This window comes from Ambystoma mexicanum, chromosome 6p (assembly GCF_040938575.1).
Source record: "Ambystoma mexicanum isolate Mex_15411 chromosome 6p, UKY_AmexF1_1, whole genome shotgun sequence".
NCBI classification, from domain to species: domain Eukaryota; kingdom Metazoa; phylum Chordata; class Amphibia; order Caudata; family Ambystomatidae; genus Ambystoma; species Ambystoma mexicanum.
The window spans coordinates 1,512,708,769-1,512,732,115 of record NC_090935.1 but is presented as its reverse complement, the minus strand read 5'-3'; the positions used below and the strand labels follow the sequence as shown (position 1 = coordinate 1,512,732,115).

At 46.0% G+C, this 23,347-nt stretch overlaps 1 protein-coding gene across 1 annotated transcript in view; it reads right to left on the bottom strand.

Annotated features, from left to right (window-relative positions):
* The window catches only part of PIGG (phosphatidylinositol glycan anchor biosynthesis class G (EMM blood group)), a 1,567,692-nt gene that overhangs the window by 1,447,962 nt on the left and 96,383 nt on the right, over positions 1 to 23,347 (bottom strand). Inside the window, exon 2 of the mRNA XM_069626359.1 lies at positions 13,927 to 14,132. Within this exon, the coding sequence (XP_069482460.1) occupies positions 13,927 to 14,132 (206 nt within the window). The remainder of the gene's footprint in view (positions 1 to 13,926; positions 14,133 to 23,347) is intronic.

The window sequence follows — 23,347 nt, the reverse complement described above, 5'->3', positions numbered from 1 at the left end:
ATAAAGCCGCATACCTTCAGATCCAGCGATATCTTGAGACCAAAAATCTCCTAGGGCTCAGACAATCTGGTTTTAGGCCTCTCCACGGGATCGAAAACGCTATCATCGATCTGAAAATGCAAATAGACCAATTGAAAGATAACTGGCATTACTTCTCCCATTCGACCTCTCTGCCGCTTTTGATTTGGTGGACCACAATATACTATGCGATCACCTTTCATCAGTGGCCAACTTCTCCCAAGAGGCCTCCGACTGGATCAAATCCTATCTTAGCAACAGATTGATGTGTCTTCTCTCCTTCTGCGGCTGCGGACCCATCTCCCATCAAATGCGGATTGCTGCAAGGCTCTTGTGTCTCTCCAACTATGTACAATATATTTACAAAGCCTCTCTTTGACAAATTGGATAAACTGGGTGTCATCTACACGAATTACGCAGATGACACCCAGATATTAATTCCTCTCTGGGGCAACTATGACTCAGACCTTGCCGCACTAAACAAAATCTATCTTATCATCCAGGCATGGATGGCAGTCCATAGCCTCTTCCTGAATGAGGATAAGACAGATTCTGATCCTAGGTATCCCCACGAACCTCAAACTTGATGCCCAATATGCTTCTTTCAACATAGACGGTAATACCATCAATGTCGCCAAGGAGACTAAAACACTAGGCTTTTACCTTGAACCTGCATAAACAAGTCAATGTGACTGCCTCTGTAATCTCGTACACATGCAAGCTGTTACATGCTTGCAAACCGTACATTTCAACTAACAGCTGCATCACTCTAGCAAGAGCTTTAATCTGGTCTAAACTCGATTACTGCAACTCTTTGTATGCGGGAGCAAACAAAACACATTTTAAACAAACTCAAATACTACAAAATAATCCTCTCAGAACAGCCTTGAGTATCCCAAAGAGAACATTATTTCATAAACTAAGTACGTACAAATCTCCATTAAGTATAGGATTCATTTAAAAATAGTCTCCATTACTTACAAATGCTGCAACTATGCAGCTCCATAGTAATTGAGAGAAAATCACTAAAAGAAAAAGGGAAGAAAAAAAAATAACTCCTCACGACAAACTAGATCCATCAATTCCTTTTGCATCACAGTTGCATGGTTCAACCTGAAAAGAGTCGGCGACAATAGCTTCTCGGTGCAGGCTGCCCAAGCAAGGAATGCCCTCCCCTTGACCTGTGCACCGATCAGACCTTCCAAAGCCAACACTAAAAAATGGCTAGTCATGAATGACCTTACACCTTTGAGCACTCAGAGTACATTGGACATAATTTCTTTTTACTAAAATTGCACTGTTGCCATACAGTAGTACACATCTCTGTACTTCCCCGACTATCTGTAAATTTCCCCCTCTAACTTGTTGACCCATTTATGTTTTTACCTCTCTTGCTAGGATTATATGTATGCTTCCATTTTTGTAGCAAAGCTGTCTTGCAATGCGCCCAGATACCTTAGGGTGGGGTTCACTTCATAAATTAATAAAAACAAACGTTTGGAATTTTTCCATTACAGGAGGTTTGACTAACATCCTGCCCTTTATTACATGGATATTCTGTTTTCTTACAGCCGGCACTAACAGGGTCAAAGGGGAAAAATCCTCTGGAGGGCTATTGGCTGCATTCACAAATGTGTTATTTGGTTTTAAAATGCTGCCCACCACCAATTCAAAAATCCTAGCAATTTGCACCAACTTGTCCAATACTGGTGCCTTTAAAAAAGGAAATAAAAGAACACAACAAACATTTACAGGAATCCTGCTGAGCAGGACATGGACTGCTTCTTGGCAGACCGCACTAAGATCTTGTCTCACTGATTCGAATAGGGCTGTGCAAACCATATCTTGGGTGGGGATTTTAATAGTGTCTGCCTCGATATCTATTCTAAATAAAAGTCTCCAAATTTCCATACCTCAAAAGTTAGTTGGAAAAGAACAAGTTACTTACCAACTGGTAACGTTCTTTCAATTGGATGTTCCTCCAACGTATTCCTCATCTTAGATGTATTCCATCCAGCTTTGCTGCTCTTCGGAAATTTTTTCGGCAGGGCGCGCCATGCGTCGATGTTGTCGAGTCGATGGTCCCTCGAAGGCCTCCGTCGCGGGTGACGTCATCGGGTGTATAAGTAGCACGCGCGGCGCCCGTTGGCCTCAGTTCTGGTTTTCCCCCCTTTTTATCTTTGATCTTGTACTATGTAGATTGTGCCGGCAGACAGGTATGATCCTTGCGAGATTTGAGATGGCAATAACCCGGAAAAATCTACAGAGGGGTAAGGCTGGGAGGGCGATGAGGAATACTTTGGAGGGACATCCAATCGAAAGAACGTTACCAGTTGGTAAGTAACTTATTCTTTGAGTGGATTGTATCCTCCAACGGATTCCTCATCTTAGATAGACTCCCAAAGCAGCATGGACAATTCCTCTGGAGGAGGGGGTACATTTTTTGATACTCTTACATGGCTGAGTATAGTACTGCTTTTCCAAAAGTTAACTCCCTAGACTGGGAAGCATCCAGGTTATAGAACTTTGAGAAGGTGTGTAGCGAAGACCAAGCTGCTGCTTCGCAAATGGATCTTATTGGAACACCTCTTTGAAGGGCCGTGGAGGAGGTGATGCCTCTGGTGGAATGAGCCCTTAACCCTTCCGGAGGGTCTTTTTAAGCTAGTCTGAAGAATTCTGAAATGCAAAGCACAATCCAGCGTGAAATTGTCTGTTTTGTCACCGATTGACCCAGTTTCCTTCCTGTGTAACCTATAAACAGCTGGTTGTCCACTCGAAGTCTGGCAAGTCTAGAGATGTAAAAGCTTAAAGCTCTTTTCGGATCCAACCTGTATAATCTTTCCTCCTCCTTCGAAGGATGGGGTGGAGGATAGAATGCGATTAAGAATTTTCTGACTTAAATGAAAGTCAGATATTACTTTCGGTAAAAATTATGGTTTCACTCTCAACACAACTCTGTCCTTATGGAAAACAGTATAGGGTGGCCCAGAAGACAGTGCATGCAATTCGCTCACTCTTCTTGCTAATGTTAGAGCAACCAAGAAGGCGGTTTTCCACGTTAGTAATCTTAATGGACATGTGTGCATAGGCTCAAGAGGAGCACACATCAAGAATTTTAGGACTAAATTTAGATCCCAGATCGGTACTTGAAATGGGTGAGGAGGAAACATTAGTGAGTCCTTTTATGAATTGTATTATCAAAGGAATTTTGAAGTAGGAGCATTCTTCCGATGAGCGCTTGAAAATGGAAAGCGTTGCAAGGTAACCTTTTATTGTTCCAATATTCAGACCTCTATGTGCTAGGGTCAGAAAGAAAGAATACTTCCGGGATAGAAAAGGATCGACATTCTTTTCTCTGCACCAGTTGCAAAACATTTTCCAACGGCAACAGTAGAGAGACTTTGTTGCTGGCCTTCTTGCCGAAAGCAACACCTCCATAACGTCATCAGGAAGGTTCCAATCCCTGTATCTCAGCCTTTCAGATACCAAGCATGAAGGTTGAGCGTTCTGACCTCTGGATGGAGAACCTGACCTTCCATTTGAGAGAGAGAGGGTTCTCTCTGAGGAAGACGTACTGGAGGGCAGATGGCCATGTCTAGAAGGTCTGGGTACCACGTTCTCCTGGCCCAATCCGGGGCAATTGGGATCATGCGGCTCCGAAACCTTCTCAGCCTCCTGATGACCTGAGGAATGACAGGAATCTGAGGGAACACGTACAATAGTGGGAAATTCCACTCCACCACGAACACGTCCCGCAGGGCTCCTCTCGGGGGAAATTCCCTTGAGCAATAGCCTTCGCATTTTCGGTTGATTCCGGTTGCAAACAGGTCTACCTGAGGGGTTCCCCAAAGGGCGAAGATCTCTTGAATGACTTCCTGAGCCAGTTGCCATTCGTGGGATACCGTGCTCTGCCTGCTCAGAGCATCTGCCGTCATTTTCTCTTCCCCGGCTAGATGAATTGCTGTTAAAGAGATTCCCTCCTGAATCGCCCAATACCAGAGCTGCATTGCCTCTCTGCACAGGGGTAGTGACCCCACGCCTCCTCTTTTGTTTAGGTAGTGCATGGCCACTGTGTTGGCCATCATTATCAGGACATTTTTTTCCCCTGACAGATGGCAGGAAGGCCTTCAGCGCTAGTCTGATTGCCCTCAGCTCTAAAAGGTTGATATGTAGTTTGGACTCCGATGGAGACCAATGACCGCTGATTGTCAAATCGTTGGCATGAGCTCCCCACCCCAGGAGTGGGGCGTCCGTCACTACTGTGATCTCCGGCCATGGTTGCCAAAAAGGTTCTCCTTTTAGGATGTTCTCTGTACAGGTCCACCATAGAAGGTCTCGTCTGACCTTGTTCGGAATCTGAAGAAGATCCGTCATTTGACCCGAGAACTGGGACCACTGAGTCTTTAGGGCCCATTGAAGGGATCTCATCCTCAAGCATGCCTCTGGCACCAGAAAGATGCAGGATGCCATGAGGCCGAGCAACCTTAAAAAAGTCGTAAGCCTGGAGATTTTGGGCATTTTGGAATTTGGAAACCATCTGAAGAATGTCTTGAGCCCTCGACTTGGGAGGCGAGCTCTTTCCCAAGGACGTGTCTAATACAGCTTCTATGTACTGAAGCTGTTGGGAAGGCGTCATCTGTGACTTCTTGAAATTGAGGGAGAAGCCCAGTTTGTGGAGGAAGTGGCAGGTGACTTTCAGATGATCCAGTGCTTGCTTGGCAGAGCGCACTCTGATCAACCAATCGTCCAGGTAGGGGTAGACATGAATTCCCCCTCTCCTGAGGTGCGCTGCCACCACTACCATTAACTTGAAGACCCTTGGGGCGGAGGTCAACCCGAATGGCAGGACTTGAAACTGATAGTGTGAGTTGCCAACTACGAACCTCAGGTATTCTCTGTTTCAGATGAATCAGCACATGAAAATAAGCGTCCTGGAGGTCCAATGACATCAACCAGTCCTGGAGTTGAAGGGCCTGAAGGATCTGAGACAAGGTAACCATCTTGAACTTGTCCTTCCTGAGGAACTTGTTCAAGTTTCTTAAGTCCAAAATGGGTCTCAGTCCTCCGTCCTTTTTGGGGATCAAAAAAAAAAGGGGGGGCATCCCTTGTTCCTCTCCGCTGCAGGTACTGGTTCTATAGCACCTTTCTCCAGCACGGTTAGAACTTCCTGCTGTAGGAGCGGGTTTGAAAGTTTCAACGGGTGTCTCCCTGGTGGATTGCTTTGAGGTTGCTTTAGAAAAGGAAGGCAATAGCCTTGGGCTATTACTTCTAGAGCCCAAACATCTGAAGTAATGGCTCGCCATTCTTGCAGCTGCGGCGACAGCCTGCATCCTACAGGTGTTTTGTGGTGCAAGTCCTCAAAGTGGTTTTGTGACGGATGTTGCAGCTGCAGCTGGAGCTGGCTTAGCATGTTTTCCTCTTCCACCACGAGTGGCCTTTCTTTGGCCCCTTTGACTGGCCATTCCCTCTCGTCTTACCGTATGAGGTGTAATAACGATAGGATCGTCCCCCTCCACGATTGCCCTTGCGCACAAAAAGGCTGAGGTTGCCTAATAGCAGCTCCTAAGGATTTTGCCGCCGCTTTTGATGTCTGCAACCTCTCAAGGCTCTCGTCAGCCTTGTTGCCAAAAAGGTGAGACCCGTCAAAAGGCATGCTCAGGAGGCGGTTCTGTACGTCCGGTGCAAAACCCGACTTCCGTAACCACGCAAACCTGCCCATTACCGTGCTAGTGCCCAAGGACCCGCTTACACTATCCGCAGTGTCCAATCCAGATTGAAGGGATTCCTGCATGGCCTCCTTTCCATCTCTATTGATGGCTAGGAAACCTTCCCTTTCTTCCCCTTCTGGTATGTGCTCCGCCGCCATTGCGATGCACTCCCATAGAGTGTACGAACATTTTGCCAATGCACATGTGGAGTTGGCATATTTTAATGCCATGCCCCCGGCTGAAAATACCTTACGTGCCCAAATATCCACACGCTTATCGTCCCTGTCTGGAGGGATAGACGTGTACGCACGTTTGTTGGAAGCTGTGGCTGCCTGTATGACCAAACTCTCAGGAGTTGGATGTTTTGATAGATAATTGGGCTGGTGGTCTAGCCCATCCCAAGTAATCTACCACCTTGGTCATTAACTGACGGTAAGATGGACTGGCATGCTCTCCTGGATCTGGTCTACCGAAGTCATTCTCAGGAGAGGTGTCCATGCCACTTGCATTGTGTAAAGACTCCACCAAATCCCTCATTCTGCTTTCCTCCGAAATCAAGCATTCTGGGACATTTGGGGTGCCATACTCCAATCCAAAAGGTACATTTTCCTGCTCTGATCTCTCCTGTTCCTCACAAATTGAGGTCAAGGATTTGAAAAACTCCTTCCTAGGGAGAGGCTTGAAAACCTTCTCTGGGAGAGGAGGAGGAAGAGGTGTAGTACCAGGCTCTGAATGAATAACATTTTTAACTTTTTCCTTTTCTTCTGGCTGCCCTGGCTTGGTTGGAGCCTTTGGCGCCGAGGGTTTCGGCGTCGACGATGACATAGTGGTAGTCGACAGGGTCTGCTTTGAGGGCGTCGAGGCGGCCTTCGACGGTTTCCCCTTCGAGGTGCGATAGGTCTCGGTGACCTCGAGCGGTCGACTAGAGCCTTCGCTCGGTGTCCTGGAAGGTTCCCTATCCTTCCTTTTTCGATCACCTGGGCTCGAGGGCGCGCGAGTGTCGGAGCGATGACGCTCCCGGCCGGCTTCCGAAGGAGGCGTGGACCGAGGCTTCGCCTTCTCAAACACCTCCATCATTTTGACCTTGAATGCTTCCCACTCTTCGGTAGACAAATGTTGTGGGGCATTTCATTTTCGGAGACTCGTCCGACAATGAGGTGGAGGGAGACCTATGGCATCGCTTCTTCTACTTTTTCGAAGACGACGAGCGATGAGAATCGCTTCGGGATCTAGATCGATGCCTTCCGCGTCGAGGAGATTTTTCCCCCATGGGTGTCATGATCAACAGACAGTTTCCAAATTAAGTGTATGGGTCCTTAGGTTTAACCTTGTTAAGGGTAATGAGGTCCTGCTGTTAAGTCAGATTTATACTGAAGGTAATGGAAGTTCATTTCCCTCAATGGCCGCCAGGTTGTGCCATTGAGAAAGCTAACATTACTGGTCTAGTCTTTGACCGATCTCTGTTATAAGTAGCCGTTTCCTGAGGGGACTCGCGCTTCGCGTTGCTGACTGCCCTGCAGTACGGACGCTTACCGTCGTCGTCACAGAATTCCAGTCACAGCATCTAGCCCCTCCTGTTTTAGTCCCTTGCCTTTTCCTCAGTCTCCGAAGTCTTGCCCTTATCTGTAATTATTCTTCCCTCCCATTATAGCACCCTGTCCTATTTACAGTTATTTTATTTTTCCTATCACCCGCCCCTTGTCCCTCCTCGGAGGTCCTGACTGAAAATTGCTGTTCCTCACACAAGTACTGTTTCGAGTGTTTTTAGATGATTTTGGGTGGCACTCGTGTGAGGTTGTATCTATTTGTCACAGAGGTTGTTGGTTATTCAATAATTACATTTTCATTTGCATTGCCCGTAGTGCGCGCATTTTCGTTGCTTCGCGCACGCCTTGAATAATGTTTCCTTCTGCTTAGGTCTTGTCACACTTTGTTCAGTTATTTCATGACCCCTTTTTTTTCTTTTCTATATTTAGTTAGGCATTTAGTGAGATAGTGATTATAAGAGCCTTACTCTCCATTCCAATTGCTAATATAAGTTAGAAATTACTGTTGCTACCAGCCGCTCCGTATATTAGGCACCATTTGGTTATTTTGTTATATTTCCCCTTCAGCTAGGTTCCACATCAGTTATTATTATAGAGTGCCCCATTGTTTGTTCTCTCCTTCGTCTCCACTCTTCAGGACATGCGCCCCTGCGTGACGCAGGATGGAGAGCTCACACAATTAAACAATAACGATAAAAGCTCACCTTAATATTACTTCAGTCACCAAATGGTGTGAGGTTTTCAGAGATGGAGCAATAGTTAAGAAGGGAATGTGTGCTCTTGTCATTGCTACAGAAATTGGTTCTTGTCAGAAGTTCCAGAGAGTTTAAGGGCCTCCCCGCAGAGTTCACAGGTAAGCATTACAATGGGGTCTCGACTCTAGAGGCTTTTCGATCCTTCCAACCTACCTGTAGCTTTACTCACCTTTCTCGCAAGGCCTTCCCAGTCATCGCCTGATACTTCGAACAGGCCTCCATGTTGTGGCCTTCTCCGAGACACAACAATCACTCGCGGTGAGGGTCCGTGCTCGACATTTTTGTGCTGCACGAGTTGCATTTCTTAAAACTCGGGGCCGTGTTCGGCGTCGATGACGAGGACATAATTACTTCTCGTTATATTTTATTTCTTGACAGAACTCGAGGAGCGCCGAATGTCCGAAGCAACGTAACTGCGGAAAAACAGAACTGAGGCCAACGGGCGCCACGCGTGCAACTTATACACCCGATGACGTCACCCTCGACGGAGGCCTTTGAGGGACCATCGACTCGACATCGACGCACGGCGCCCTCTGCCGAAAACATTACCGAAGAGCAGCAAAGCTGGATGGAATACATCTAAGATGAGGAATACGTTGGAGGAGAATCCACTTGAAAAAGCATTTATAAGGGGCTTTAAATAGACAGGGGCTTTTTTCTTTTTTTCTTAAATGTAATGGTAATATAGCAGGGGAAATAGCCTCTGCCCCCACATGGCACAATCAACTTACTTCGTCCACCATTGGCTTTATATCAGTCTCAAACTGTATTTTTAAACACGGTTCTGATTTTAGGGTGAATCATACATCACTAAAGTGATAGCCGCTCGCTCAGTTTAAACTTGTACAGTCTGAAAGTAAATCTTGCATGGCATCTCGTTTTGGTGTCTACTCAGGATAATAGACTAAATTGACACATGAAGAAACATTAATTTGTTTAACTCATAAGGAACAACAGCACAACTAAGAACCTCGTCCATCCACAATTTCATTGCTTTGTTAAGTGGTCCACTGCACTACTATCAACATCTACTGGGAGAAATGGCAAAGTAGCAAAACTAAAGAATACATTGCTACGATAATGCCACTGACAAAAACTAATCCTACGATCTTTGCTCCGAAAATGTAAAATCATTTTTCGCAAGGACGACCCTTGTTCTATTATTGCAGTAAAGGGTCTTCAGCAGCGATACACAAACTGGCTTACAAAACAGGCACATTCTTTATACAATCAGGCTAGCCAATGCATGCTAAAATCCCCATCTACTAACAATTCAACAGACTTGTGGACACCAACAAATCCTGAATTGGGGAAATCCATCATACCACCAAGATTAATTCCATTTATGAAGATTTGTGGTGTCAATACTTCTCTATTCTGAATGTCCAGTCTAAGGCCATTGTGAAATTCCTTTGCCTTTGAAATTCCTCTAGCAACTGCATGACCTCTTTCTTCCATGTGATAAGGAGAATTGCAATACAAATTATAAAAGCTCAACAATGTAGGGCCCCCGGACCTGATGGCATATTGAACTGCGATGTAAAAGGCGAATCCCTTGTTATGGTCCGAGCTACTATGCCCTACTAGCAAAAAGTACCTGTACTCCACACAGGTTCTGTAGACAGATATAACACTCAAGTTGTTGAAAACTCAATGATCCTGCAGGTTGCATTCCAAGTCGCTTATCATTTGATGTGCTGTGCACTTTGAAGTTAACTGCAATGAGAATGTGCGTGCGCGCGCGTGCGTGCGTGTGCGTGTGTGTGTGCGCGTGCGTGCGTGGCTGACATACCAGAGAGGAGAGAGTTGGCATGCTGCAGCATACTGGGATCTTCTATGCACTCTCCCCACTTGTTACCTCACCCTGGCAGAGTGTAGTGCGTTGCTCAGAACCAGTGCGCCCTAGGGCCTTGAAACGTGGTTTTGAGATCTGTCTTCCTCACATCGAGACGCTTAAAATGAGCGTTGTCCTGTCTTTGTACAACCACATTGATGTTTCCCCATTTCAAGTAACCGTCTGTGTTAAGGGGCTGAAATTTGGGGAAAGGGGTGGGGTGTCCTAGTGTCATTTAGCCAGTAATATCTGGAGGGTCCTAACAGGTAACTATGCAATGTTTGGGGCAGATTGGTGGAATGGTGAGGAATTGTATGAATAAACTAAGGGGGGGCGTGGCTAGCCGCCATGGAGTAAAGTCACACGCACTATCCCTCCTGCTAAATCTGTTCCGATCCGAGCCTGCAAGATCAACCGAAAAGTAAACTGCATATACACACACTGGTGGCACACGCGCGAAAAAACTGAATACGCCCAAGGGAAGACTGAGAAACCATACTCGAAGTCACGCAGAGAAGAGGACCCGAAGAGGCAAGATGGCGCCGTAGCACGGCACATCGTACACAAAAGGCGAGACAAGCAGAGGGGCTTGGCTTCGCACACAGCCGAAAACAGCAATAACCTGTAACATCCCTGCAAGCGACCAGTGAATGGCAGGCAACAAAATCAGACGCCACAGTGTAATGGCAACACTAACGGCTTAAGGGACGCAAGGAGAAGTACCTGGAGGCAGAACCTGGCCCGAACACAGTCTGCTGAAGGTAGGTGGTGAGGGATACAATTGCGCGCTAGCAAAAGACCCTCCCAGCCGAAAAGGCTTGCAGCTCCGAAACGAGCGCACGGAAAGCATTAGTAAACAAGATTTCAGAAAGCACATCCTGAACGTACAACACCACAGCCGCATCCATAATGCAGCAACCCAGACATACAGCTGGGCCGTCAGGCAAAATACGCTCTCTGGGAGCAAAGACTAGAGAGCAAAAGGCCGGAGGCCAAGAAAAGGGGGCGCAACAAATGACAAACAGTGGGCGGGCACACACAGTGCACCTCCAGTGCAAAAACTGAACATCCGCCAGAAGAAAGACAGAGTAATAGGTCTTGAAATCTCGCAGAGAAAGGGATGCTGTAGCACAGAAACATCCACAAACAGCGAGCAAGCAGAGGAACTCTGACACACAGATAACCGAGAACAGTGATACCCTGGGATATCCCTGCATGCGACCAGTGGACTGGTGAACAGTCGGGAACATGAGCAAGCACCAAAAGAGGAACGACAACACGAACAGCGCAAGAGGATGAACACAGGTGGCAGAAGGTAGGAAGCAAGGGATCACAAACGTGTGCACTTGTAATAGACCATTCTGACCAAAGGGTTGCAGCAGTAAACAAACAGGATCAAAAGGAAGCACACCCCGGCGCACAACACCAAGCCAATCGCGGCAAGCCAGACATACAGCTAAGCTGTCAGGCAAACCACGCTCTCTAGAAACTAGAGAACAAGGCTGGCGGCACAAAAGAGGGCACATCAAATAACAAACAAGGGGCGCAACACACAAGCAACGCAGCAGGCACCCGCAACAAACCGCCACAAACAAAAAGAGGTTTGGCAGGAAACAGAGCACCGGTATCACAGCACCAACAACACAATAAGCCAGGGAACAAACAGCCCACAAAAGCACCAAGAGACAGCACCTCACAAGCCATAATAGTGGAGAAACTGAAGGCCCAAGCACAACGCAGCAGCGAGATACTAACAGAAGCAGCAAGCAGCCCCCTACATGCCTCCCAAGTCAACCAAGCACAAGACCAAACAGAACACAATAGTCATAGCAAGACGGACAAAAACAGAGGCACAGCAAACCATGGAAGAACAAATAGTTGCAGCCATCGTAACCCTAGAATCCGTGCTGGAAGCCAAACTGGATGTAGTGATAGATTTATGGCTCCTAAAACAAGACACACGCTCACTGGTAGAAAGGACTGGGTCGCTAGAAAAACAAGTTACAGAACACATCAAGCCTAAAGAAAACGTCAGCAGACACGAGAATCCTACAACAAGTACAAAACTTGGATGACAGGGAAGACGACGCAGAGGGAAGAGCCCGAAGAAACACTAAGAATTATAGGCCTACCAGAGAGGGAAGAAGGGACAGACCCCACAATGTATATCGAGAGCATGCTACAACAAGAAATGGGACCAGGCAACCTCAGCCAAGGATTCACAGTGGAACACGGACACAGATCGCTAATAAGGGAACCGCCACCAGGAGTGCCTCCAAGCCCTATAATACCCAAAATATTGAACTATAGGGACAGGAAAAAGATACTGGCATATTTTAGAACTGGAGACACCATACAAAGAGCATCAGCTAAAATAACCACATACCCAGACAACACCCTAATGGTGCAGAGGAAAAGAATGCAATTCAATACAGCTAAAGAGTACGCAAAGCCAACCTGAAATATATGCGGTTATACCCGGCAAGCCTGAAAGTTAAGAAGACTCAAGACTGGATGGACACAGTAGGACTAGTGCCACACCAAGCATGAAATCTACAACCAAGACAAGACCATCCAAGAGGGCAAGAACCAAAAGATGCAATGATGTCAAGATAAGCAGAAAAAAAACAACCAAACTAGGTACGCCAAGGAACATACAAGAGCACAGACTTTCACTCCAGAGCATACACACCCTTAGTATGCTAGTTCTGCAGTATCCACCTGCCATACAACAAACACCAACGAACTGGCCGCACGGTGCATGGGAAGAGTGCAGGAGCGCCTGAGCATGACACACATAGCTGGGCGAGAGTTAAAAGTTGGTAAAAAGTTTGGGGGGGGGGGGGTTAGTTACAAAAAAGGGCCGGCGCAACCTGGACCCTGAAGTTTACCAAGACAAAACTGACAGCAATATCCTGGGCAAACACTTGCATTTAGGCGTGTTATAAATTCCATATCATACCCATTAGAACCCATAGTCCCACACTGGCACCAAGTGAAAACGAGTAATGATGACCGCCAGGACAGAGGCAGATATTACCACAACACCCGTTAAGACACAGAAATGGCATTAAACTTCGACTGATCATGTGGAATGTCCGTGGTCTCAACAATTACATAAAAAGGAACATAAAAAGGAACAGAGATGTCATACTTACGCAGACAAAAGATAGACATAGCTCTACTGCAAGGGACGCACTTAACTAAAGATAAACAGAAAACGCCGGCCAAGAAATGGAGCGTTATCACAGTGGGATCCACATACTTCACATATGCAAGGGGAGCACTGGTATGGGTAGCACCCACAGTGCCCTTAAGAATTCTAAGCATTGTCCCAGACAATGAGGGCAGAATGGGCCTAATACACAGGTTCCTAGAAAATAGAGATATGCAACATCAACATATACACTCCAAATCATGACGCTTCCATGTTCTTTAGAGCAATGTATGCCAGAATAGGCCCATACAGAAACAGCACCATCATTATGGGGGGGCGTGACTAACTGTACGCGAACCACTAATAGATAGATCAGATATCAAATTAATATGCCCCACTCCCCCAGCCAAGACCTTAAACACATTATTACAATCCTTTGATTTGACATATGGGGGAGACTTATCAAAAGATACAACTATTGCAGTGGATCTCTTATGTGTTTAAGATTTGATGAAAGGAATGATTGTGCCAAGATTGGATTAATATTTCAGATGAAACATGCCTCTTGTACTTTGATAGGCTGTCCACAAGATTTAGTCCTTGGAGGCACTGTAAAGTGATAACCTTGCCTTTCATAAGCATTCCTTAAGGAAACAGCATTGTTTACCAAATAGTGCTCAAAACAGCAATTAATCGTGTCCGTTTTAAAACAGTTAAGTGTGAGATTTAGCAGCAAGATGCAAGAGCTTTTTTGCCCTTTTGGCCAACACTAGAGGAAATAACTTGTCAGGAAAAGGTTTGGAAAAAAAAAAAAGAATCATTTTTGGCTGAAATTTCAGGCGACTCCCACGAAAATCTGGATAGTTGGTTGGTCTGGTTAGGAGCAACATTAATAAAGGTTATTTACCTTAATTCGAGGCATGGTAACAGTCGGAGGTGTTGCTTCGGCAATAAAGCTGTGCGATGTACCTTTTTCTATAACAGCTGTGATATATGGCATGAACTGCTTGCCCTTCAGTCCGAACACAAAGTCCTCCCTCAAAGCATCTATCATGACTAGGACCACTCTGTTGAATAGGGGTGCCGGAAGTCTGGTCCAGTTGGATGTCAATCCTAAAAATAAAAGCACAGACAAAAAGGTGAACTTCGTTAATAACAAAGATCACTTACTAGACATATCAAACAGTAACTTATTGACAGTTTGGAAATTTTAAATGAAAGCCTGCTAAAACAGTACTACTCCACAAGGGTTGGGGGGGGGGGGGAGGAAAGGGTGGAGGGGGCTCGCGCCTGCTTGGATGTGTGCGCCATGTGCACCAACGCGACATTGATAGGAATGCTTCTGCCTGGGGACAGAACAGGGAGCAGTCTACAGCAGAAGTGATCCAGCGCTTTCTGCCCCCTGCAACAAGTACAGCCTTTTCAGGAATCTTGTCAAGGATCGCAGCAGCATTGACCTCAAGGACCTAGCGCAAGATCCCTCTTTCACTAGAGAAACCACTACAAGCTCCAGTCAAAGCTGGTGAAGAACCACAGTACAGAGCATGCAACGTGCAAGAAGCCCGTTGGGAATAGCACCGCATGTCGGCAGAAGGGAGCCAAACATCTGAAGGGGGAGCAATCATTGTAATTCCTGAAGTTCTCTCGTCCGCCTGTCTGTTTGAGCAGCTCCTTTATATGGGCCAACACATGATCTTGATGAAATCTTCAATGTAGGCACGAGCTGGGGAGTTAGTGTAAAACCACACAAGATCACATCAGAATCAGGTGACTGCTATCGCAAGAGCCAACTTTTGTTATTCTGCCACTTTGGGACAACTGACTTAGCAGGATTGGCCCTGTGCAGTGAACAATTTCATATTCACTCTAAGCAGGCAGAACACAGTGAATTCAAGGACAATCTTCAATACTCTCGACATGCAAGCAAACCCAGCACCTCTGCCTGTACCTAAATACTAATGTGGAGGGCCCAGTGTAGTTCCATTTTGGCTGAAATGTTTCTGCTAAAAAAACAAGTTTGTTTGACTGAACTGGTGGGCAGGGTGGGGGGGGGCATGGAAGAGGGAATGTGCAAGGGAGGCACCCAACAGGCCAGAGGGACAAAAGTAGGGGACCAATAGGACCAGTGAAAGCTGGCTTGCCCAAGCCTGAAAACCGCCCTGTCATTTGCATTATCCACAAAGTGGTCTCTCCAATGGGCCCAAAATAAGTACTCCTTTTATAACTGGACCAGTGAGTGAGGAGGTATTGTCTAAGATGGACTTAAATAACTGTCCATAGTACTGTCACCATCTTCAGACATCATTGAAGCACCCCCTGGGCCTTAAGCTAGTTGAGGCATCTGGGGTAACCAATATACCAAGAAGGTTAATCCCAGCTGGGCCATGACACCTGTTCGTCAACTGCTAACAGTGGGCCCACGGCACTCTACCTTCATAAGGTCCCTAAGATTGGCACAAAACACCACGAGCACAGGGATGCCCTTTCAAACAAGTGCATTTACTTGATTCGGGTAGTGAGGGGGAGGTTCAATTATTACCCGGGAGTAAAATCGCACACTGCACCAGGGACCATCGACAGGGAACCAATGTACACAACTCCATTAGAATTGAATTAAGAGATCATGGCTTAGTTGAGGCCCTAATACAATCTAAGAAGACATGCCAACCCTAATCAAATTCCCTCATAGAATTTAGGCACTTGTCCTGTTAAAATACTCTGCAGTGGACTGTACTCACGGAAGCAAATGCAGTGCCGTTGGGGAACAGTCCCCTGAGTGAGACCATCGCCCAGAATATTAAGATTCACTGTCCATTAACATCACTCAGTCCTTGTTGTGGTCAAGCGGTTTATGAATTTAGTCATTTTTGTTATAATCGAGTGATATTTAGATTATCTCCAATTCAAAGCTGCTTCTCATCCGATTGCATATTTAAGGGAAATTAATTTGTGATGTTTCATATATTATTGGATGTTTCGTCTGTAAACCTTTATGGCACTTAGCTGAAATAAAGTTATGAATGAGGACTACTCTTTAATGATGTACATATGTACCTATAAAAATGAGCATACCATTCATTACAAGAAGTAAATTATCCTTCTTGCCCTTTTTCTGTAAGTGGCTATTGGTATGGTAAAAATAAAAATTATGATCATGGTCCTCCAAGAGTACTCTGATTCAGGACGTAACTTGCACAATTGTGTATAGGTTTGACTTTCAGTGGTACCTAGTTATCACTAGAGGGTGACATGTTCGAGTGACACAGGATTGTCTCGACATAACACCAAGTCACCTTGTGTACCCAGGAAAAACGAAGACACGTAGAGGTAATTGGTGTTGGCGCCAAGGAAGGACCTATATACTGTGTTCAGTTTTTACTACTAGTTGGCCGAAACACTTTGGCCCTTATTCACAGGGCGTTTTCCAATGGGGTTTTGCCATTTTGAAACCTTTTTGTGAATCAGTTCGATTGAGTTTACTGGCACTTTATGTGTGGACATAGGTCTTGAAAAATCTTTAAAATCCTACAAGGCCAGCAAGTCAAGTTTGTCTACTTGTCCTACGATAAATGCACTCTGGATGGCATAGTTTATTTGTATTAACAAAACAGTGACGCATTGTAGAAACTCGACCAGCAAAGTAACGTGCCTGTCCATGACACCAAGAAGTAATGGCAGCTTATAAATGTTTACAACTTTTCAGAGCATATCGGCAAGCACAATTGTTTAACTAAAATAAATATGGTGACAGATTAAAAAAATACAAGAACCGCCTACCTCTTAAAATTACCTGGCACGTCTTAGAACATATGCAATTGGAAGGGAAATCACAGAATTGAACACAAAGTTGATTATGCAAGTGTCATTAGAAAGGGCATGGCACCAAAACTCATTTTCTGGTCAGAAAAAGGAACCATCAAAATGTGATAAATAAATCAGATAGGGAGATTTTCTTAGAACGTTGCTTAAATCTCCAACACAGATCAGCAGTTTGCCAAGCCCAGTTATCGCCCACATGATCACAGAGCAACGGAATAAATGTATGTGTAGAATACCTCCTACAGGCTTTGTCCTCGGCTGAGACTATTTTGAAACAGCTTCTTCAGTTTAAAAGCTGCGCACCTTTTGAGGGAGCTGAAGGGAGGACATTTGTTTTACTCTGAAAGGGTATGGGCAAAGCAAACCTAAATTAGAACAGTGTGTGTGAGTGTGAGTGTGAGTGTGAGTGTGAGTGTGTGTGTGTGTGTGTGTGTGTGTGTGTTTCCATGCAGTAGATCACCAGTTCCTCCCCCTCCCCCCCCCCCCCCCCCCCGACTTAAATTTAAGAGCATGCCGCAACAGCGATGCATCTGACTACATGAGATATATCTCCCAGGGGCTAAGGCACTTGTTCAACAATTTTAAGCCTCAGATGAAGAGCAAGGACTGCTCGAAACACGTGTCAGGCTGTCTCAGTACAAAATAAATCGACATTTGTTTTACTCCAACCCTCAAAACCACATGGAGGATTGCGAACACCCGGCAAGCATAGCAGACAGATGCCATTCATCTATTTTTGCCATCAACTTCTGCCCAGTCATGAGGCACACATATTGCTCTTTGTCATAAGCGTACTCCTTCCAAGTACCGCATTTAGCAATAGTAGTTTCCCCACTTCACCGGATAGTTGAAAAAAAACAAATAAAAATGAATAACACATTTGGCAAGGCCCTGTACTCAACCCTGCTCAGTCTCACTGCCAGACAGTTTACAGAGCCCCCTCTTATTTTGGGTGTCAAGGCGAAGCAAAGCCAAGCACTGCAAAGAGCTGTAGGAAGGGAGTATCTCACGGTAGATCAAGGGTACAAACAAGACTCCATTGACGATGACTTGCATTTTCTGGCAACAATAGCAACAACATGAGCCCATTTATGCGGGTAGTGCTCCCATACTGCTGGTTAAAGGTAAATCTCCAGAGAACCAAACAATGAAAACAATCCTCAAGGAAAACAAGATTCATTTTGTATACTAAAAGGAAAAAGGTGATGGAGGGTGCCGTAGTATCTAACTGCCACGGAGTTCGCTCTCTGGTTAGTTCAACTAATACAAGCAGTTAAACAGCAATTAATCGGCACTCATGACACAAACAGTATACAGTGTTATCCCACCACCCTCATTGGCTACCACCTATATACATACTACCAGTCTCCTATAGTCCCTTGACCAATTGGCCACATCTTCTTCTACCCCTGCCTTCTTAACACATGCCCCTGCCCTCTCAACACATGGTCTTCTACTCCATCACCTTGGTTCCCTGCTACTTAACTGGTGGGTTACGTGATCTGTTAACCTCCCGGCAGGCATAGTCAAATGGCATCATCTGGTCATTAAACTCAGCAGATACGAGGTCAAACTGTTCCTTAAGAATAAGTAAGAGCTTCTCTTGATCCCAGACATGCACACATGGGTGCCCTCATCATGCTTCCCCCGTCGCAGGACTTAATGTGTTGGCCTGGCCTCACCTCATATTACAAATCACAGGATGTCCCACTCCTTACTCCCCCCACACTCCCCTTATCGGCTACCCATCCTGGGAGCAGCTCCTCCTGGACACCACACTAATCAGCCATATTCTGAAGGATTTAGGTGAAATGCTTCATTTGTGGGCATCTGGCAGTTCAAAAAAGGACGGTCATTATTCTGGGGGTGGGGGCACTAGGGTCCTAAATCTAGACCAGGCTCGACAGCTCGAAACCTCTATCCAAGCCTGCAACATGAGACAACTGTATTATGTGTCCGGCCCGTCTGCCTCTACGTTTAGTTTCCCTGCTTCGACTATGGATTGGCGGGAGGGGGGGGGGGGGGGGGGGGGAATTTTTTCAGACCTCATTGCCATGTCACGCTGCTGCTTTCACCATTGGCCTGCTACAGTCTAGGCCTCGCTTTAAAATATGACAGTACCTCAGCATTTCTCACGGCGGGGACCAGGACCTACTTTTACTTTGTTATACAGTGTATTTCACCTATCATACTTTAATAACACTCATGCCCTATACTGGGGCCAACATGCATTTCCAGGACCATTGCAAACCACTACAATGTTAGTCCAACAATGCCCCCCCCCACCATCACCACCATGCAGTCGTGCACATGCATTTCCTCAAACACTATTATACTTTTCCTCAATCAAAATCATTTGGGGGCTTGGGGAGGGGGGGCATGGGGGGGGGGGTTATGGAGGCGGGGGTCATGCGGCCCAGACGTGCATCCCAACAGTGGGTATCTATTGCATCAGCAGTCGTGCTGTGCGTTTTGGAAGATACACAGAATTCATTCGCAGAGCCAAATGTGGGCCAACAATATTCTCGAACAGCCTGACGACGTTCGTAATGATGTGCAGCCCGCTTTGTTTCTATTGCTTGTCAAGCCCTTGAAGCAGGCTGCTTTTCATTATGAAAGTCATCACCCCGGCGCAGGCCACAAAATGCAATGTGGTGGGCCACACATGGGTCTCATTTTTAGCACCATTGAAACAAAGGCATTAAATATTCCTGGCTAAAGGGGCGCACGAGAGCCTGCGACCAAGATGGCCGCTCTCTTTTAAGCTCTGCGAGAGGACTAGAGGAGGAGGCAGCCGGCTCGTTATGCAGTGCACACAACCATCCGATTAAGGGAAGCGGATGACCCAGAGTGCCGCAGGGCAGCGTTTCATGTGGCTAAGCAGCCCAGGTGAGCCAGGAGTGCCCTGGAGGCAGGTGAGCTGCTGCAGCTCTGGTACACGGCCCGAGCTGGGGACCTCCCGACCGTGTCCGATGTCTACGGACACCCCCGGCTCACCTCGCTGAGGGGGCAGGGGAGAGAAGTGGCAGAGTCGGAGGGGGTCCCTCTGCTGTTCAAGCCCTGTGGTGCAAAAAGCAGCGCAGAGGGTGCGCCTGTGAAGGGATCTACATGACAAGAGTGTAGGCGGTCCATCCCGGCAGCCGTTGTATCAGACGAGAGAAGGCGCCGGAAGAACACTGTGGAACGGAGGGCAGAAAAGTGTTACCCCCACTGGCCTGGAGGTCCGGTGCGGCTGGTTGCCTGCCGACGGAGTTAGAGGCCCCCCAGTGGCCCTCACCGAAGTGGGAGCTGAACAGGTGAGGGGCGCTGGCCTGTGCTGCTGTGGACCATGACTGGCTGCAACGTTGGTGCACTTTGTTTATTACTGAACCTGTGTTGCAGCCGGGAGGCTGGGACCGCTGAGGAGCTGACCGGACTGTGCTGCTGGCAGAGTGGTCGCACTACAGGAAATGACTGGTGGAGCCCCACTGAACAACAGGCTATGCAGGTTCCGGGCAAGTGGATTGCTTAGAGTACTAGATCCCTGCCTGGTGAGAGCAGAGTAAGGGGTGGCTCCTGGTGTGCATATTCGAGTACCCGATTCCCACGCCTGGTGAGCCCTGTGGACTGCTGCAAAGGTGGTGGAAGCCACATACATGGCCAGAGGCAACAAGAAACAAGGCTGCTTGCTGTCAGGTCAACGAGGACCTGCCTGCCGGTGCTGAAAATGCCATCCCTGGGGCAACTGGGCATATGGGCACAGTGGTGAGCGATGCTGTCCCGGGCTCTAACACCCCACCTCAGCGCTGGAAAAAGTGCCAACTGAGATGAAGAGCAAGTTTGCAGCCATCAATTCCAAGTTAAACGGGATGGCCTACAAGGGGGATAGGATGCAAGAGGGCATTGAGAAAGAGTGAGCGCATTACCGAGGCACAAAAGCAGGTGGGAACACTCAAGGACTCCAGCACAGAACTAGGCCTTCCGCAGACACTGCAAAGGGAGATGAGAGTAAGGATAAAAATGAAGACCTGGAAGCAAGATCCTGGCAGAATAATATTAGTGCTTGGGATCCCGGAATCTGTGCCGCAGCAGAATATGAAGGTTGTTATGGAGAGGTTTATTAGAGAGGTCCTAGGGGACCCAATGCTGTCGTCGCAGTTCCTGGTGGAACGGGCCCATTGGTTGTCACCACTGGTGCAGAGACTGGGCCAGAGTCCGCACCGAGTCATTGCACACCTGTTGAACTATACTTTTTAGCCATAAAAACTGACCATATGGTAGGTTGCCTTTTAAATGTTTCACATGGCGACTCTTATAATGTAGCAACAAGTTTCTGTCAGTGATTTTATGATTAAGGTTTCACTAGGAGCAGTCCCTCATGGTGGAAAATGGTCACATCCAAAAAGTTGATGATCTGTTTATTGATGTTATAGTGAACTATAGATTGCGATTACATTGATTCAGCCATTGAAGGAACTCTTCTGCTTCTCCAATTGAGCCTTCCCATATCACAATAATATCGTCTATGTAGCAAGCCCAAGATATAAGGTTCGCTACATAGGGATACAAGGTATAGATGAATTGTTTTTCGAAAAACTCTATGTAGAGGTTTGCCACGCTAGGGGCCATGGTGGCTCCCATCGCGGGATACACTTGATTTGCTGGTAGTAATTGCCTTGAAATTCAAAGAGGTTTTGAGTGAGTGCCATTTCTAGGCACCATAATATAAAGGACGTCGGCACTGGATCGTTATCTGTCCGAGTTAGAAGGATTTCTTCTATGGTATCTAGAGCTGCACTGTGTGGTATATTTTTGTATAGCGAGACTATGTCAAACATTATCAGGAATTGAGTGGCGTTGTCTTAAGGTAGATTTTCAAACCTTTTTATCACTTCTTTAGTATCTTTCAAGTAAGATTTTATCTGTGAGACGTAAACTTTCAGGTAATGATCTACAAATTTAGATAGCGGTTCTAGGATAGAATTAATCCCCGCTACTATTGGTCGTCCCGTTGGGTTGTGAAGAGTTTTAGGAATTTTGGGGAGACAGTAGAAAGTCGGAGTAGTGGCCTCCTACAAGAAATTCACTTTATCCAGTTCCTTTACTTTGCCTTGGTGACTTTAGATTCAATGATCTGTAGCAGTTTTGTACTTGGATTTTCTGTTCGTTTTTTGTAATATTTAGTATTGTTGAGTATGGCATTCTTTGACGTAATTATTTTTGTCTTGTATTATTATACTTCCTCCCACATCGGCCATTTTTATTATGATCTTTTCATTTTTAGATAGTAAAGTAAGTGCTTCAACTTCATTACGACCAAGATTGTGGAACAGAGGGGTATTCTTTTCTAGTATTTCAATTTCTGCTAGCACTCTTTTTCAAAGATCTTAGATTCTGGTGAATGAGTAAAACTAGTAGGACGACAGAACTGCGAGGGATTTCGCAACCAGTGTGGTTAACAGGTTGTACTGATTCTTTTTCATTGGATGGATCCGCAAATAATGCTTAAGTGAATTTTGCGCATCAGTTTATGGAAGTCATTTCGGAACAGGAAAGGGTCATGTTTTGAAATGACAAATCCTAGGCCTTTATTCAGGACTTGTTCCTCGAGGGCTGTAGGTTTATATTGGGAAATATTCACTAGGAGCGATTCCCGCTCCTTAGCTGCCTTTGGTCGCTGTTCCATTGGCCCCCGAGTGGGGTCTTGACATAAAAGATTCCTTGACCTATTGCCTTGGTTGTTAGGTCCTCTTCTCATGTTACCTCTGCCTCTTTGTGGCTGGGTACTACCTGTGACTAGATTGTCTGCATTACTGCTGCTGTTAATGGAGCTGAATGAAGTAGGTCAAAATCTGTTTTGTTTTTGTTCCCCATTCAATTGGTTGCCGGTTTTATATCCCTCTTTCGTGTAAGGGTATGCTTTTTCATGGCTGAACCTAGCCAGATCTTTTAAGGCATTGAATGCATTCCGCAGTATTATTAACTTTAAACTCTGTCATCTCTTTTTCCATTTCTTCCCATTTGATTTCTTTTTTTATAAAAGGTATCTAGTGAGATTCATTTTTTTATATCTTCTTCCAATTTCTTTAGGTCGATACGATTTTCTGGGCTACTTCTTTAGCAGTATCAATGATTAAAATCAGCCGGTCTCAGCCACAGCGGTTGGCTATATAGCTCCATTGGAGCATGAACTTGGCATTATCCAGCAATAGAAGTGGTTCATTTGGGACTGTGAGGCCATGCAAGAGTGCCTTACTTTTTTAAATACTAGAGCATAATAGCTCTGAAGTTCAGTTCTGATAAGTCTTTTGCTCATCTGTAGTATTTCGTCCCATTCATTATTTTGCTCTTTTTCTAGTTCACTATTGTTAATGATAGAAATGGCATTTATTAACGCAGTGGCATAGTCACTGTATCCAAGTCTCCAGTCATGTTTTTAGATCTACCCCGTTTCGACGTGTGTAACTGGTGGGAGAGGACTCAGAGTATATAAATGCTCCCTATTCACAATCTCTCGGGCTCCACTAGTG